Source organism: Zalophus californianus, chromosome 3 (assembly GCF_009762305.2).
Source record: "Zalophus californianus isolate mZalCal1 chromosome 3, mZalCal1.pri.v2, whole genome shotgun sequence".
NCBI lineage: Eukaryota > Metazoa > Chordata > Mammalia > Carnivora > Otariidae > Zalophus > Zalophus californianus.
This window is the reverse complement of record NC_045597.1, coordinates 148,892,319-148,911,903: the sequence shown is the minus strand read 5'-3', so window position 1 is coordinate 148,911,903 and position 19,585 is coordinate 148,892,319. Positions and strand designations below refer to the sequence as shown.

General features: G+C 33.6%; 1 protein-coding gene across 4 annotated transcripts in view; it reads left to right on the top strand.

Moving 5' to 3' along the window:
* Positions 1–19,585, top strand: part of CALCRL (calcitonin receptor like receptor) — a 102,068-nt gene that overhangs the window by 77,613 nt on the left and 4,870 nt on the right. For 2 of the 4 annotated variants that reach the window (XM_027590246.2, XM_027590245.2), the window contains 6 exons: positions 7,498–7,624; positions 10,628–10,781; positions 12,255–12,315; positions 12,400–12,466; positions 17,073–17,291; positions 17,445–17,486. In XM_027590246.2, the coding sequence (XP_027446047.1) occupies positions 7,498–7,624; positions 10,628–10,781; positions 12,255–12,315; positions 12,400–12,466; positions 17,073–17,291; positions 17,445–17,486 (670 nt within the window). The remainder of the gene's footprint in view (positions 1–7,497; positions 7,625–10,627; positions 10,782–12,254; positions 12,316–12,399; positions 12,467–17,072; positions 17,292–17,444; positions 17,487–19,585) is intronic. The other 2 variants (XM_027590248.2, XM_027590247.2) reach the window with 2 other exon arrangements.

Below are 19,585 nucleotides of genomic sequence, written 5' to 3'. Positions count from 1 at the left end.
TTTGGGATTTGCCAAGCCCTAAGAGGCAATGACTCTTACTCATAATGATCCTTAGAAAAACAAAGCACAGCCCTTTAGATAAAAAAAATAAATAAACTTTACCAGAATTAGTTATAAATTATATTTTAATTACTGTTTAAAATTTGAGAGCATAGCAAATCTTGTTTTTACTTTCAACCCAGATAAAGGGCTCCATCTTCTTGCACATAAAAGAGCACATATAACATCTGACTTGTATGGGGAAAAAAACGGTTCTTTTTATTTTTTGACAACTTAATTTTGCTGATCTTTCAGACACTGATTCCAAGTAATTTCAAAGCCAAGTTGAACATTTGCAACTATATAGACAATGATGTAATTTCTAGGTAGTTGAGATAAAGTCCTAAATAAAATCCAGCAAAAAATCCATCCAGTAGATAGGACAAACTTTCTTAATAAAATAATCCTTTAATGTGTGTATTTCTACTTTTCAGGACAAGTGATCCAAATCTCACCTTTTTTTCTCAGCTCATATATGAATATATTCAATCAATATTGTGAACACTTACCTCAATTCGTTTCTTCATATATCTCTTGAACTAGAACAAAGTATAATTTTTCTTCTTTAAGCTATGAATTTTCTCCTGAAAACTGTTCATGATTCAATCTTCAAATCAATTTTAAACAAAGCTAACTATTTAAAGAAATCCTACATAGGAACATGGAGAACAAAAAGTCTTACTCTACAAACCATATCCTGATGTTTTTGTTTTGGCAAATTAGAACTTTCACTTACATAAGTTGTTTAAAACCTGGCAAATATGCCCCATCAGAGGTCTGACAATGGCTGAGTTCAGAAAGAGTCATCAAGTGGTCCCTGAATAGCATAGCTCTCAGTGCCTACCCAGGATCATTCTGGTTTTCTCAACTCTTTGGTACATTTCACTCATTGTAAGTTTGTTATGCAGTATGGTTTTAAGACATATTTTATTCTGTTTTATGCATCCCAGGCTTCTTTCAGCTTAACATTGAGTATTGGTTAATTAACCATAGTTTTTCATGTAATATTTTATTAGATCATACTCAGTCTATTTCCAAATTAAGGAATTTTGATCAATGTGCTGAAAAATCCATCCCCCATAAACTGAACATGGTGAGAACTGAAAAGTGTTGGTTGGAAAGCTTTGGATAAGAACAGAATAGTACAAGAATTAATGGATTTACTCTAACAAAAACCAGTTCCACTATAATATAATTGCTATTACTGGTTTATGGAATAGAGTCCCAGGTATGGAAATATAAAGTAAATAACTGAATTAAAGATTTTGGACTTACTTTAAACAGAAAATTTATTATTTAAAGCTATAACTGAATGTTAAAGATCACATAATTTCTATTAATATTTTTGATAAATATGCAACTTCTTTATAAGTGTAATCTATTTTGCTTGAGCAGGTTGAAACATAAGTGCTATTTAAGCATAACTAAATTTTCAAGGGAATAGAATGACAAATCATTTTAAGAAAACAAATGATCCATTGCTTGAGGTTAAAACAGTCATTTGAATGGATTAAAACTTCATGATTTGAAATAGAGAACATAAATAATATAACATTTCCCTCCTCAAAGTCATAATATATTTTGCAATTTGGTTTTCTACTCTTGTGGGCGTAGTTTATTTTGTTAGACTGTACCCACAGATATGACTATATAACAGGAGAAAGCCACAGTAAACTCTCTAAAGTGTAGCATCTTTTTAGTAGTTAGGAAAAACAAAAACCAGACATGACTGGATAGTATGCTGCTAATGTTTGCTAATAGAACATTAAAATGTAACACAAATGAGTATGAGCTTCAGAATCAAAAAGTCTTTTAGTAAATTATGCTCTTTAATTTTCTTCATGTTACAATAGGAAAAAAAAACAACATGGAGTCTTGCCTTATGCATTTATTCACATTGTTCTTCGTGCCCTGTAAAAACTCTAAGCTTATGTTTTTTTGGAGGGGAGAATTCTGACTCAGGGTAACTTCTTAATCTGCTTGAAATGCTTTTCTCCCCTATCTGCTCCTGTTTCAGTTCTATCTTGAGTCTCCCCTCACTCTGGCCACAGTCTTTATCTATTTCTTAATCTTATTTTCATTTCTAAAAAGCATATAACACTATCAGGAATTATGTGATGTAATTTATGTATTTACCCTCTATTGTCACATGAATGACATCTATATTATTCAGAAGTGTTTCCTCAAAATCTAGAAATAGTGCACAATATATTACTTATGCATCAGTAAATAGTTATGTGATTAAATGAATATTAAAAGAGACAAAAGCCTTACATTTTCTTAAAATTCAACATTCAAATTCAACAGATCACTTAATTGGTTTGTAATCTCGAGCAACTTAAATTCCATTTTATTAAAGGATAATAACACTTCAAGGGGTTATTATAAGACATAATGAATGTGAAGTACTTATCTCTGTGTCTGGGATATTCTAAAAGCTCAATATATGGTGGCAGCTACTATTAGGAATTTTATCTCTAAAATTTGGGGGAGTGTAAGAATCACAGGCATTCAGAAAGCCTGACTATTTCTTCTCTTGGTTTCCTGCCCATTAGTAGACCAGGAAGAGCTCTTGCATGGGGCAGCTCCCACATGAGGGAAAACCATTTGGCAACACAAAATGTGCCCATCTGTTCCTTATGCAGCCCATATTCATATGTTATCTTAAATGAGGAGCCGTGAAAGGCAGGGACAAGGGAGAAGGGAGCATGATGGAGTAAAAGCAACTATTTCCCTTCAAAAGGACATTCATTGATCACCTTGGTTGAAACACTCATGTACTCTTTCTAATCTGACCAAATGGATCACCATCAGCCTCCCAAGAGAGCCATTGATAGAGATTATATCTGCTTTGTGTCATACCTAACCAGGTGAGTCCATCAACTCAGTGCTCCCTTCAGTAGACAAAAGATAGCCATACTGCTTTTCCTTTTAATATATTTATTGCTTTCGGCCTACTTTTCTGGCAGTGTTCCAATTGGCATGAGCTTTCCTCCCAGATACATGATTAGTGTTTTCTTGGGAAAAGAGCTAAGCATTAAGAAATTAAATTAAATACACTAGCATTAGAAAGCAGTACTTTGTAGCCTGGGCAGTTCTTATATTGCTTGTATTTCCTCTTTTTGTTACTAGTTTTGCTCAGGACTAGTATTGAGTGAAAGTAGTTTGGAAATTTCTATCTCCAGTCAAAACCAAATGGGAAACAAAGGCAAGTATTTTGTTCATACTGTGGCGGAACTTTGACTACGGAGCCGCATAATACTTGGGGCCTGTATGGGGCACCTGGGTGGCAGTCGGGTAAGCATCCCACTCTTGATTTCGACTCGGCGCATGATCTCAGGGTGGTGAGTCTGAGCCCTGTGCTGGGCTCCGTGCTCAGTGGGGAGTCTGCTTGAGATTGTTCTCTCTCCCTCTCTCTCTGCCTCTCCCCCCCTACATGGGCTTACCTGGTCTCTCTCAAATAAATAAATAAATCTTTAATATTTGGGGCCTGTGTGATAATGAAAGTGGTAATTTGGAGACAACCCTGGGAAGGATGAAATTCCTTGGGGGATAATTCAGATGGCCTCCTCTATTGCTCTCCATCACAGGAAATTGTCTTTCTAATGCTAAATTCTTTTGTTTTGTAACGAAAAGATGGCAATTCAGTGTTTCATTGTACTACTTAAAATATGGGCAGTTTTAGATTACTAAGGTGAACCTTGATGCTATTTTATTATTTGTGGGAGAAAATCCTTAGAGAACTTGATTAAAATCAGCCATATGATAACTAGGTTAAAAAAATAAGAGCTAACTTGACATGGGTGAGATATTATGTTAAGCACTAGACATGATTAATCTCACTTCACCTTACAGCCAATCCTATGAAGTACTATTGTTATTCCTATTTTACAGATACAGAAACTAAGGATTAGAATTTTTAAATAACTTGCCCAAAGTCATAGTGTCAGGAAAGAACACAGTCCAGATTCACTCTCAGGCCAGATTTCAAAACCTATTTTCAAGTATGTGTATAGACTGGGTGCTACCCACTCCTAATTGTTCCAAAAGAGAACTGAAAGACATAGGTACCTTATACATGAAGAATAATGGTTTGTTGACATGCTTACATTAACTGCCTCTACTACTCTGCTTGTCAAATTGCATACTGAAAAAGTATCCTAAAATAATTATATGTAAAAATATGAAATGGAAACAATCCAAACCCACAAACCATATTTTCTATTCTGTGGTTATGCTCAAATAGAAAGGAATATTATAACTTATAAAGAAAGCAGAAAGTTTTTTGAAAAACATTTTCCAAGAGTATAAAACAATTATTTTAGTATTTTGAGTAAAATAAGCACATTTTAAAACTTAGAGTAGGTGAAACTGGTTTCAGGTTAACATTTGAAAAAATACCTGGATATTTTTAGGGTTTTATTTAAACAAAACAATGTGTTTACCAAGTACATACTTTGGTTTTCATTTACCAATTGATTTTATTCATACTGATGAACTTACATGTGTTAATGAATATGTTTAGAGAAAACAATATGCATCATTAGAAAAATTTAAGCATCTTTACCACTAGACATTGATAGAAAACATATGTCAGATAGCATCTGTCTGCATTTAAGTTGCACAGAATCTGGAGGAAGAAATGGAAGAAACTAAAACAATAGCCATAGGCTAATATTATAGATAGTTGGACAAATTTACACAACACAAAGTGAATTTTTTTGCAATGGTTCAGTTCAACAGAACAATATTCACAGCTAAACTGGATATCAGGGTTTACAAAGCAAAAGTCTTTGGTTTGAATTATATAGGGTGGATTATCAATGTTGACCATATTTTGTAAAACACTCAAAATAAGCTTTATGTCTCTGTTTTGAAATGATTTCATGTATCCTCTTAAGTATTTGTTTGGTTTTTATATTAAATATTTTATTTGTAATAGGATTTCATTTTATTATTTCAAAATTTTGCCCATAGTATGGCATTATTTTGGTTCTCAAAGGGGAAAATGCAATATATCCATTTATCACAGAGTAAGAGAGTAAGAAGCAATTTCTTTTTTGCTGGTGGACTCACAGTAACTACATCTTTAGAAGAGCATAGATGCCAGAAGCTCATTTTTAGGTCCTTACCTTTCAAACCAGATTGAGGTGGGAGCAGTCATCAGAAAAAGTGGGAATTCTGAGAGGAACAGAAATATACACTATCATAGAGGAGAAAAGGAAGTTTAAGTGTACACAAAGAAAATTAAAATTGTTTTCAACTAACTACAGTTAGCATTTCATTTTACATATTTTTAACCTTTGCACATGTGAATATTACAAACACCCATAGTCATAATATAAATGCTACTCATTTTGTATTCCTTAGGTCATCTTTAGGCTCTTCTATCAAGAATTGCTATTTTTAAAAGCCTTATTTAGTGTTTGTTTTCCTTCATTCCAATTTACTCTTTACAAACATTTCTTATTTGCTGTCTAAGCAAACTCTCCCAGTGTTTTGGTCATAATTTGAAAACTATGAAATTTTGTTGTTTATATATTATGTCTTAACCAATGGACCTGAACCAATGTTCAGCAGAAAAGGGCAAAATAGCCCAGCTAAGGAAAACATTTTTTATTTTATTTTTCCCATGGTGGTAGCTGAGTTATTCAAATTCTGTTATGAAAAAAGTACATATTTGCATGGGTAGGCAGTTTTCCCCTAAACAATAGTTGGCACTCCACAGACACTGAGTAAGCTCAAGGAAGGCATTTAAAACTAAGACCAGGTAGACAAATTTTATATGTTCATAATGTGAAGAGTGACCAATTACAAAAAAAACAAACCATTCATGATACAAATGATCTGAAAAGAATATTCTTTACTAAACCTCTTCTCACATTCATTAATTTTGTTTGATCCCTGCCTGCCTCTCACGCCTCTCACACCTCTCATACACTGCACCATCAAATCAAAGACTCTCTAATACGAAAATACAAGCAGCTCTCAGAGCTGTTTCTATTTTGAAGGACTCCAGCTACACTTCACATACTTATCATGTATGACTGTCTTATGCTCAGTTGATTGCCCCAGAGCCATCTCATTCATGAAGTCTTTCATCGTTTCCCTCATAGCACCCACTTCTGTGGAAGGCATGTATTGAAAATCAGTAAATACTGGTTTGGACTGAATTCACTTCTAGACCCTTTAAAATACTAAAGCTATATATAAAATCACAGATCTATAGCTGGAAGAAATTTCAGAGACAATATAGCTTAAACTTTGCATTTTTAAATATAGAAAACCTTGGCATCCCAGCCTAACTATGATATCCTGGGCACATGGTTTATTTAGGATAAGGTGATACAGTGATAAAATTAAGTTAAAATCTCCTTGAAGTTCCCAAAGTAGAAGTCATTAGTTTGTGTTAAATAGGGTGGATTATCTAGGTTGACCATATTAATTGCATAATTTTATAAAAATACAAAACGAACTTTTAAGTCTCTGTAATGAAATCATTCCTGTCTCCCTCCCTACATACGTGTTTTGTTTTGATATTAAGTATTCAGTTTGAAGTGGATTCCTTTCTATTAGTTTAAAACTTTACCCATAAGCATTCAAATAAATGCTTCATGAAAGAGGTAGAACTTGAGTTGGTCTTTGAGCATAGAGTCATATGTGGACAATCTGGTAGAGTAGATGTGGATTCAATCCGAGGAATGGCGTTACTTGTCATTAATAATGACTTTTCCTAAAATTTATTTCTATATGAATTCCAAATAGCCAGTTCTTTAATTTTGTTTTATATAGGAGGACCTCCAGTCACAAGTGGTAATATTTTATGCCTTACATATGGCTGGACCAATTAGAAAGAAAATTCAGTAAAGCTAAACAAACAAACATCATTGGTTGCTAAGTCTATATTTTTATAAATTTATCTATTCTGAATACAATGTTATTTTTCTCATGGTTGGTCTGCATAATCACTATCACCACACAGAAGCTCTATAAATAGAACAACCATAAACAATCATAAACAGGCTATATAAACAGAACAACCTTTGTGGTATAATGAAAAGAGCATTATCTGTGTAAGATTCTGACAGACAAATCCAAAGTTTTCAAATTAATTATCTACAGGATTTTTTGATCAGTTAACTTCACTGAATCTCAGTTTCTACATTTTCAGAATAAATTAAAATATTAATCATGTTGAGAGATTCACAGAAGAAATTTATTTAGAAGCCTTGTATGGGCAAATTTCTATTCCTACAAATGTCTACCTGTACCGAAGCAACTCATTTGTTCTCTTTTAAGGAATTATAGGTTTTCCCTAATTAAGATTTTATCATGAATCAATCTTGGGGAGAAAAAAATAATTCTTCCAGATTTGGAACAGCTATTATGAATTGTGAATGTATCTTATTTGAATGATTATTAATAAAAATAAAATATTTGGTTTCTCTTGCCTTTTAGGAGCCTAAGTTGCCAAAGGATTACCTTGCACAAAAATCTATTTTTCTCTTTTGTTTGTAACTCTATTGTAACAATCATTCATCTCACTGCAGTGGCCAACAACCAGGCTTTAGTGGCCACAAATCCTGTAAGTAAAATGAGGTTGTACCCTTAGGTTCAAGAGGTTAGAGGGAAAGAAATGTGAGTGAAAGGTGGTGGTGGGGTGGGGGGTCCTGATATATGTAAATGTGTATAAATACTCATATATATATTTTAAGTTCTGACATCTAGAGAGTATATATATCTATATTCCAATCTATAAAGGTATATACATCTCAATCTTTCCCAAGTTATAAAGGAGGAATACATTTCTTTGCTTCAATTATTTATATATGTTATACACATCTTCACCTCATTTTATGGCTAGAGTCCTCCTGCTGGTGGGACTTAAGGGTTTATGACCATGTAACATTTACTCAATCGAATTTAAAAAGTCAATCAAAGCAACTAACTACAGATGTAGTTAGAAACACAAGGCATGAAAACAGAAAAATTTTAATTAAATTATATATTTGGGATCAGGTGACTTTAAATAGTTAATAAAACCAGGGAAAATGAATTGTACATCCCCTATGTAATGTTAAAGTTTCTTAATATGAGATTTTTTTTTTAAAAGGACTCTACCAGGTCCTCAGTATCTCAGCAAATATTTGTAAGTTGTTTCCTTATAATCCCTTTGGAAGCACAATTTGTTTTTAAGTTTTTTTTACTGAAGTGTAGTTGACACACAATGTTACGTTAGTTTCAGGTGTACAACATAGTGATTCGACAACTTGATATGCTATGCTTACCACGAGTGTAGATACTGTCCATCACCATACATCTCTATTACAATACCATTGAGTATATTTTCTTATGCAGTACCTTTCATTCCCATGACTTATTCATTCCACAACGGGAAGTCTGTATCTCCCACTCCCCTTTACCCAATTTGCCCATCTCTTGCTTCTCTACCCTCCATCCCTGGTAACCATACATAGTTTGTTCTCTGTATTTTGGGGTCTGTTTCTGGAAGCACAATTTTTAGGATGAGTATCAAAAGATACATAAAAATAAGCACAGAAACTGTCATAATATAAAAGCCATATTTTAAAACATAACCTAAAATTTACTTATATAAGTGTATATATTTTATGCAAACTATATGCATATGTGAGCTATATTTAAAGTATCTGCATAAATAACAAACATATTTTCAAGTATTTAAAATTATCTGCTTTCATAATGTTTATAGTATCCATACTACAGTTTTGGATATGGATTTGTGGAGGGGTGTATATATATATATATATATATATATATATATATATATATATGGTGTACATAAAGTGGTTTTTTAAAGATTAAGTTATCTAGTAGTAACTAAATAAATTAGTAACTAGATTTCAGTAGAAACCATGGAAGGGAAGGAATTTTCACTCAGTGGCCCAATAAACAATACTCTCCTATGTGTTTTACGTGTGTTTTAGGGTAATTTCCAAAATCCTAAAATTCCCTGCATTGTTTGCACACGTGTATCCAGATTGCTTAATCTTGTGTATGTTCCACTCTAATGTCACTAGGTGAGGAAACACACTGGGATAGATTTAGCAACATAAAAAAACTGGCCAATGACCTACCACTTTTGAGTGACTTTCTCTAGAGCAAAGAGATAAGTTTCATCATGAAGCTACAGAGCAAGAGATTCTAAAGCTTACATTTAGTTATAAGGATATTGTGTTTAATGTACAAATTGCAGGCTGTAATATATTTTTAATATATTCTTGGAAAATTTATTGTTTGTTTATATCAGCAATGCCCTTCATAAAAATACTTTCCTGAAGCATGTTTTAAGTTCTTTTTATCATAGTGACTTATGGATGAATTTTTTAAGTGAAATCAGGAGTAAGAAGTCCAATTAGATATGCACGTCTAAAAACTATACCAGATAAAAACTTGAAGCTGAAGTCTGTTATTTCTATATAAATATAGTTGACTAACTCACTTTTACCCTTGAGAAGACTTTGTTAATATAACATGATGTTTGACATCAAGATACTTTATTTTAAAGTTTAACGTTATGCATTCTACCAATGTACTTAATGGAAGAATAGGTTTTATAAATGCCCTACGGGCAGAAGGCATTGTGTATAATCATGAAAACAAAATTGGAATTACAAGACTTGTGTTCAGGGTATAGCTTAGATTGATGTTGTATGAATATTAGCAAATCACTTAACTTCTCCAGTACTCAGTTTTCTATCTGTAAAATATGTGACTAGTGATAAATTATGTCACACAGAATTAAAGATTAAATGAAATAACATTGAAAATATTTTAAGCTAACTAATGGGCACATGTCATGATTACTATTCTACGAGAACCCCAATATCTATTTTCTACTGTATCTCCCTTCCAATATTCTTTTTAGTGAAAAAAATATTTATTTCAAAAATAATGATAATTGCCACTAAATATTTATTGACCAGACTAGAAATTGGGAGCTGTGGGGAGTAAATGGCCATATATTTCTGGGAGAGTTTTAAATTTATTCTCCTTTCTAAGGGAGCAAAATATATCTCTTACTCCTTCATGTTTACTTTAGCCTGTATTTGAACCTTCCTCTTCTGATCTTTTTAAGAATAGAGAAGAGAAAGTGGGGATCTCAGAAAAAGAGGAAAGAAACCATAACTTTTTCTTCTTTTTACTTACATGAAATCCTCAACCTCATATTTGAATAATATCAAATACGGGCCCATTAGATTGTTATTTACTGAGTAATTGCACTGGTAGCAGTAGTATGCAAGACTTTCAATTATTGGTCACTTTTCATGAAAAAATGTATCTGGAAAAAACACATCCACTAACTGTAATAAATTTGGAATTTACACATTTCCTGGGAGGTGTACCATTATAACTCTTTAGAGTCAGTGCTTAAAAACTTATCAGGATGAAGACTGGCATTTTACAAATCTGAATCATCAGTATATAAGATTTTGTGTAGAGGAGAGAAAATTCCAGGTCTCTATATAGCTAACTTAAACTAGACTATTGCTTTACATGTGAATTCACAAACAACTAAATATTGATGGCTTTCTTTTTTTTCTCACAGGTTAGTTGTAAAGTGTCTCAGTTCATTCATCTTTACCTGATGGGCTGTAACTACTTTTGGATGCTTTGTGAAGGCATTTACCTACACACACTCATTGTGGTGGCTGTGTTTGCGGAAAAGCAACATTTGATATGGTATTATTTTCTTGGCTGGGGTAAGTGCCATTACGCGTGTCTGCTGACTCACCTTTTAAGAAAGCTCTTAGAGGATGCAGAGCTCCTTTGTAATAAAAATATACTTATTATTAATCATTCTCAAACAACAGCAGGTGATTAACCTTTGCTTATTGCAGTAAATTGAAATATTTAAACAAAGAACTACTGACTCATGGTTTTCAGTAGTCACAGGTCAATAATACAATGTTGTTGGGTTTTTTCTATTTAATATTTCAGTGTGTATCTTGGCTAAGTATGCAGTGGCTAACACGACAGAATTAGAATCATGAATTAGTGAACTAGTCTTCATATTGTTCGAATCTCTTTTTCCTTTGTGCAAATGAGGGCGTTGGGCTTAGCCAGCTTTGAAATTCCACTCAAAAAAAGTTTGTTTTTAAAAAATATCATTTTATCTTAAGAATAGAGGGGTCAGTAATTGAATAAAGGCACACGAAAGATCTATTTTTTCCACACAATCTCCTGACATGGTATTATTCACAATGCAAATAATGATACACTTCTAGCATATTTCCTTTTCTTTTTTTTCTGTTTTTTTTTCAGTTTTAATTTTAATTCCAGTTAGTTAACATACAGTATTATATTAGTTTCAGGTATGCAATATAGTAATTCAGCACTTCCGTACATCACCCTGTGCTCATCACAGCAACTGCACTCCTTAGTCCCTGTCACCTATTTCACCCATCCCCCATCCACCTCCCCCTCTGGTCATCATCAGTTTGTTCTCTGTAACTAAGAGTCTGTTTCTTGATCTGTGCCTCTAGTGCATTTTTAAAAACAACTAGAATAATTCAAAATATAAAATGCTGAAAATGAATTCAACTGGACTAGTTTCTAGAAACATAACTGAAATTATAATTATCTATCATATATCAATCTACCTATCTATCCAGTCAGACAATAGATACAGATATATAAAGGTATGTACACACATACACACACACACACACACACACTCTTTAGTATATTTAGTATAGGTTACCTTTATAAAACATGTCTTCATTTCATGTTGGAAAGATCTCATTTAGAATGCTAAAAACATGCAAAATATCTAATATATAAACCATCTCTCTCTCTTCCTCTTTTTCTTCACTTGATCAGTCTCAACTTCTTCCCACATCCTACTAAATAAATATTGGCTGATTCCATATCATAGAAAATATATATGAATTCTTCTAAGCCTTGGGGCTTAGGCAGCACATTTATGGACTTAGGCTCTCAAGTCCACTGATTCAAAATGACTTCACACAGACACACAAACCTGGACATATAAATAACTAATATTTATCATATTTATTGCTTGGCTATACAGAAAATATTTACTCATTAAACATATAGTGACCAGTTATTTTTGCTCCCAGAGTACCTGAGTTTCATATTTTATGACCACATTTTAGGAATTCCATCTACAGAGAAAGTTGCCTGTTAATTTTCTTTTTGTTTGATATTTGCAGGATTTCCACTGATCCCTGCTTGTATACATGCTGTGGCGAGAAGCTTATATTACAATGACAAGTAAGATAATCTCTCTTTCTGATTTCTATTGGAACTACATAAATGAAAATATCCAACATAATTTTGCTGTTTTTTCCCCCCAAGCTGCTGGATCAGTTCTGATACCCATCTTCTCTACATTATCCATGGTCCAATTTGTGCTGCTTTACTGGTACGTAATGAAAATTTTCCTTGTTTCATCATTGTTCATATTTCAACTTTATTTCCTGAATCATCTGGCCTATGGTATCTTTCAGGACCCTGGTGTACGTAAATGACACGTTCACAGTGTTTAACTGAAGAGAGTTTAATAAAGGTGTTAATTTGAGGTATTTGCAGGAAGAGGAAGGGAGCTAATTCATAAGGAATGGCCAGGCACCAGGGACCTGCAGTGGGGAAACTCTTAATGGCTTTAGACCTAAAGAGGGGACAGAACAGTGTTTTGGGATTTGGGCCAGTGCTGGGAAGCATGGCCTTGAGTAGAGGAACATAGCCACTGCCCAAACCACAGCCTGGCAGGGAAGAAGAATGAGGAAGAAATACTCAAACTTCTCTTTTCCTATGCCCTGATTACTTGGTTCTTCCCTTTGGCCAAATGAAACAAATGTCAGAGCAAGAAGCCTGGGCAAGGGTGCAGTCTTTCGAGGTGCCTCAGAGTTTCCTGGGATGCAGAGCAGAACAGAGAAGGGTAGAGGATAGATCTAGTGAGAGGGAATGGCAAATGGGGAAAACTATACACCTATGTTGCTAATAAGAGTAATATTCCAATAAAGAAAAGACTGTAATTTGGAAAAAGAGAGTATTGGTTAAACTGTTGTTTTACTGTCATAAGTATCATCACTTAACATGAATACACCAATTGGACATTTTTAAGTGTGGTTACAGGGAAACAGAAGTCACATTCAGTGCTTTTATTACATTGTTTCGATGTGGGGAAATAAATTCATCCACATTAACAGGGTTTTTCTTTCCATAAAGCATTAGACACCAGAATGTGATTAATGTCTGAGATTATAATTACAGGTGATATTCAATTATACAGAAAAAGATAAAGGGGCTATGTTTTTTGGTCAAAATTCAGAGCTTCCTAATCCTTGTTTTCAAATTCTTTTTTTAGACAAGGATTCTTCTATTTTTTTACTATATTTGCTAATTGCAGCTTAGCATACGATTATGTTAGAATACTGTTCGAGCCATTCTCAAAAGCATGTCACAATTCAGAGAAACTTCTGGAGGCTGAAGGCCTGGGCTTGAACACTTCTTCCACCTTTTACTTGCTGTATGACCCTAGGCAATTAAACTAATCACTCTACATTTCAAGTGCCTCATTGGTAAGATAAAGAATACAATAATAGTGATTTTTAATCGTTTAAACAAGGAGTCCAATGAGTTAACACCTATAAAGGACTTAACTTGGCATGTATAAAGCATGTAGCAAGTGTCAAACTTCTGATTTGTGCCTGACCACATAAGCTTAAAAATTAATCCATGGAATTTATTACAGTGATTATGGAAAGTTTAACATAGCTTAATGTAGACTCTAGTGAGAATTTCATAAGCAGAAGCATTTCCTTCCTTTCTGCCCTGCACATACTAGGGACATGCATGATACACCGGACTTAAGTTACACCTTGAGATGTCCTAGCTTTGTAATCTTAGAGCCAACATTGAAATCTAATTCTACCACATCTGGCTGTGTGTATCAGGGCAAGTTCTGTTTTTTGGGGGGTGTTTTGTTTTGTTGTATTTAACCTCTCAGTACTTTTGTTGTCTCTTCTGTGATTAGGGAATAATAATAGATACCTCATAGGGTATTGTAAGGATTAAATGAGACGCATCTTGTCAACACAGTGCCTAGAATACAATAAACTCTCCCAAAAAATGCTCTAAAAAGTTTCTTGTAATTTCTACATGATACCATGATTTTGCTCTGAGGAGTGTTCAAAGAAATAAGATATGTTGTTTGGGCCACCCAGGAACTTACAGAACAAATATAAGGCAAAATTTTATTACAAGAGATCTGACTGATTCTTCAGAGGGGTAATTCAAATGCTTAAATCAGAGAGGTTCAGGAAATTAAGTAAAAGCACCTAGCAAATAAAAAATGTAATTGCAACTAACACAATCCTTGGAAAAGCCCATCCACATCAATTTTGGGAGGGAAGAGTAGATGGTGCAGTTAAGGGTAGAATATCACAGGATGCCTGGGTGGCTCAGTTGGTTAGGCGACTGCCTTCGGCTCAGGTCGTGGTCCCGGAGTCCTGGGATCGAGTCCCACATCGGGCTCTCGGCTCGGCGGGGAGCCTGCTTCTCCCTCTGACCTTCTCCCTTCTCATGCTGTTTCTCTCTCTCTCTCCCTCTCTCTCAAATAAATAAATAAAATCTTTAAAAAAAAGCGTAGAATATCACATAGAAATATAACCCATCAAGCTACTCTAAAAGAAAGAAAGTGAAAATCCACATTATTTGCCTAAAACATTTTCCATTTTCTTGGCTTAAAAAAGAGCAGGAGCCTGTTTTTCTAACACGATAAATATTTCTGTCTTTGTTTGAGTTCTAGGGCTCCTCACTGGTTCTGGCCGATTCCAAGGTCTTGGGAGGGGCCTTAGCAATTGTTTATATGGTCACATGCTTAAGTACAACTTTTATAAAGAAAATATTTCAACCTCAATCAGTTTCTTTCCACTCAGACTTCCCTTGTCACATTTCCTCTTGAGCAGGATGGTATCTGAGTGGTTACAGCACTTTTGAGATCTTGCCAAAGGGAAGTTGAGAGAGGATACATTTAATTGGTGTTTAGTGAGAGATTTTTAAGTCAGTTCAGTTAAGTGATTGCTGGCTATTCTAGTCTGGGAATGGCTTCTAGGAATCCCCCTGCCATCACTGTGCTGAGGTACACTGCTTCCTTTCATGACCCGAGTGTGGGATCATGAGATGAAAATGTCCTATTGTGCCTACCAGTTACATGATCTTTATGAGTATTGGAATAAAAACAGATTTCTTTTCTTCCCCTTAACTAGTTTTGCTCAAAGATAGATGAGATTCAGATATAGGTCATCTGAAATTTAAAATTCTTATTCAATTCCTATTCAAAATAAATGGAAGTATTTGCAGAAAATAAAGTAGGATGACTTTCTAGTTCTAGTTTCACATTTTAAATCAGATTTGCCATTTTGGAAAAGCACTTTGCATTTAGAGATTTTCACATAATGAGCATCTAAATTGCAACATTTCTACTGATTTTATAATATATGACTTTTGCATGTAAGGATTATAAAATATTTTATATTCTAAATTTATAAGCAGATAAAAGGGCATTATTATATTTTCTTTCATGGGCTGGTAGTAATTTCCATTTAGTCAAAACTTTGCAATAACCATGAGTGCTTAGGAAGGGAACATAATAGGATGGGTGGAAAAACAGCTGATGTGTTGATTTGTCATGTTTCATTCTTACACCTGTTAAAATGGCTTATTCTGCTTTTGTCTTTAGGAGAGACATTCCTGTGTCTATAACCATGTTACTTTTCATAGATGTGTTTCCATCGGGATTGTGGTAAACTTTGGAGCACATGTCCCATTAGATTCTCTAAGAATAGTAGTGGAATATTTTTATGCCCAGTTATTTTCATAACACATGTCTTAAATCAGCATATGTATGTTATTTGTTCATTGTTTTCTATATTAAATGAGGGGCTATCATTATTATTCCAATTTATTAAGGTAAGCATATATAAATTACTTATCAGGATGTAGTTTAAAAGCTTTAGATTATTAAAGCACAGATGCTAGAAGTCAGGGTGAAGAAAAAGGAAAGAGAATATAGTGTAATGACGTAAGAGCCCTCAGGGGCCCTTCTGGAGTTAATATCCATAATCTTATTGAAGGCGCAAAATATGGGCACAGAAAAAATAGACAAGCATAAAAGATATTGACTTGGATGAAGATAAGAAAGTGGTATTCAAAGTGAGAGAGAGAGCGAGAGAGATATATTAAAGCAGTACTCTGTTTCCTGAGTGACTTAGTTATTCACACTAAATTTTTGAAGTTTTATATCTCCCTTTCAAAGAGAATGATTTCTCTTGGGAAAAGTTTTTAACACAGTAAATATGTAATTACAGAAAGTAATTAACAGATGGCCCTGTAGGATGCCAAAATTGTTTTAACTCTAGGATGATCTAGGTTGAACATCAGCTGGTTTTAGTGTGTGATCAGCCTCCTCAGAATGATAAAGAAGCTTACAGTACTATCTCAGGAGTTGTGAGGATTACTGTTACAAAAGGAAACACAGGAAGGAGAAACCAAAAAGATGAAAATGGTTATTATGGTATAATATGTATTTAGAAAGTACTAGTATGGACGGTGATAAAGAGGAGACACTTAAAAAATTAGCATTTGTTATAAACAATTCTTTCCTTTGTTTGAGCTGAAAATGTTCAAAAGACTTAGTTTTTGGACCATTGCAAAATTCAAAAAAACTGCATAAGAAAATGAGCTGAGAAAAACACTTAGATATTCCTTAACTGAATGTGTTCCACAATAATTCCACCGTAATTTTATTTTTCTAAAACTAAGTCCACTAACATTGATGTGCTTGTTAAATTAATAAATCACAATTCTAGAAATACAAATTAATATATTAGGCATATATTCTCTGCAGTAGAACATATTCTTGTACATTGAAAATAATCTACAACTTATAAAATCAAAGATCCTTCAGTAATGCTTCTTAATATTAAATATTAAACAGTTTTCAATATGCCATTTTATTTTTTTAGGTGAATCTTTTTTTTCTATTAAATATTGTACGTGTTCTCATTACCAAGTTAAAAGTTACTCACCAAGCAGAATCCAATCTCTACATGAAAGCTGTGAGAGCTACACTTATCCTGGTGCCGTTACTTGGCATTGAATTTGTGCTGATTCCGTGGCGACCTGAAGGAAGGATTGCAGAGGAGATATATGACTACATCATGCACATCCTTATGCACTATCAGGTATGGTGCTCTTGAATCAGGAAGGCAGCTTGTGAAGTTTGGTATTAAATTGCATATAGCTTTGGTTTAGTTTTGACTATGTATGTAGCAAGTTGGTTACAAATAATATATCTTTTCCATTTGGAATCAGAAAATTCTGTTTTTCTTTTACAGGGTCTTTTGGTTTCTACTATTTTCTGTTTCTTTAATGGAGAGGTATGGTGATTATTTTTATTCCTTTTATCGTTTTATATTTGCAATGTATCTTTTTCTAAAAAGAAAGACAATTATACATTCCCTAGGAACAACTACTTCAAATTCCATTTTGATCAGGAAAAAAAACGAATCTCTTTTCATGGATGCAACTCTTCTTCCCAAAAGCTTGGGTCATACTGGAGTTCAAGAATAGGGCAAATCCAGCCTCACTTTAAAATAGTCCATCAGTGACTTTTAGTCATGTAGCATTTGACCTACCTTTTGCACTAATCCTAGTAAGTCCGGCCTTTGTCGTAGGTACAATGCTAGTCAGTCCTTAACCTCATAAAACATACACTCTAATAGGAAATAGAATTGGCTCATTTTCATTTTCCCCTTTTCTCTATTTTTTTGCTTTGCCTGGCTCACAATGTGGTTTGGAAAACAGTTTTATGATGGTTACAAAAAGATTTTAAAGAATTAAACTCTTAGTTATACAGGGAGGGCATGCAGTAAGTTAGAAAACTGAGGAGAACAGAATGCTGTAATTTGTAACATGGCAATGTGCTCTTGGATATTTCAAGATTTTTATCCAAGGCTTTCCGAGCAAGAAAGTTTCAGGTGTTTTAGAAACTGGTACCAAGTTTCTTATGCATATGAATAGTGTTATAGCTCAGTGGTTTGAGCTATACTGATTTAGCTCTTTAACTGTTTTTAATCGATTTGACAAATTTTAACCCTGTTGGAGGATTTTGTAAAATTCAACAAAGTTTAGAAATCCACACAGCAACCGAGTGAGGCTCAAATACTTGGTAACTGTGAAGCTTATCGCAAAGCTTCAGATGGGAAACATATGGACCAGTAGGTGTAACATTATAAGAACTATTCCTAAAAAATAAATCAACATTGGAAATCATGTACATGTCATGAAAAACTATAAAATATTGCTCTCCTTTGCTTAATAATCGTTTACTTCTTTCTCTTAGCACATGATGAAATTTCATGTTTGATTTTATTAAATTGATTTTTTAAAATGTTTATTTCATTTATTTAATTATTTATAACAGAGTGTAGAACTGTCAAACATAGTAGGCTATATTTTGTATCTTTAAGTGGTGCTTCCATGAGTCTTCTGTTATACAGTGGACAACAGTGACTTTTTCTGTAATGAGATGTACAGATGCAAAATGCAATAAGGAAGAATAGATAAATCATTTGTTTTGATAATAAAATTCAAATAGCATTTATTATGTACTTCTATAAATTTATGATTGCATGAGCTGAATTAGACAATCCTATCTGCTGCCTATATGGGATTTTACAATTAAATATAGATGAGAGAGAAATGGACAACATGCCAAAAAACAGGCATACAATATGAACAATATACCTCTCCACTTGCAGAAACAGATTTCATTTTAATAAAGGGTAATTTCTAAATGTATTAATCATAATTACTAGTAAAATATTTTGTGATAAGAAGCAGTGTAGAATAAAAGCATAGATACAACAATGTGTTTTTACCCCAAAGATGCCACTTTGTTCCTGATGCTGTAATACTTCGGGCAATATTCTGAGCCTCCTAGAGTCTCAGTGTCTACTTTTATTAAAAGGAAATAAAAGCAAGTTCCTTACACAGTCTCACAAAGATTAGTGTAAGCTAAGAATCTAAAGCTTTTAGCAGCATGCCCCACCCTTAGTAGATTACCAGTACCTTATAGATTCCTTACTAGATCTGTCAAATCGTTCATTTTCAAAAATACATGCACAAATGGAAGCATTAGTCATATTGGAGTCAATCTCAAATTGGACTTTTTATTTGGAAAGTTTGCCCAGGGAATATCTAAACTAATGCCTAATACTCTTATTGCACTCTCTATGTAACCAAAAGAGACCCAGACCTTGATCTTCTGCCATGTCCTAAAATTGAGAAAATTTGGGCAGTAAAAAATTACAATAATACAAAATCTTTTAATCTAGTTGTTGCCAAATCCTTTGGTTCTTTACAACATCTCCAATATGTGTCCCCTTTTCTTCATCTCTCAAGATACAGTCCCTATTTGTGGATGACTCATTTCTCATTTTAAGAAATACTATAATCCCTCCTTTTTTGTCTCTTT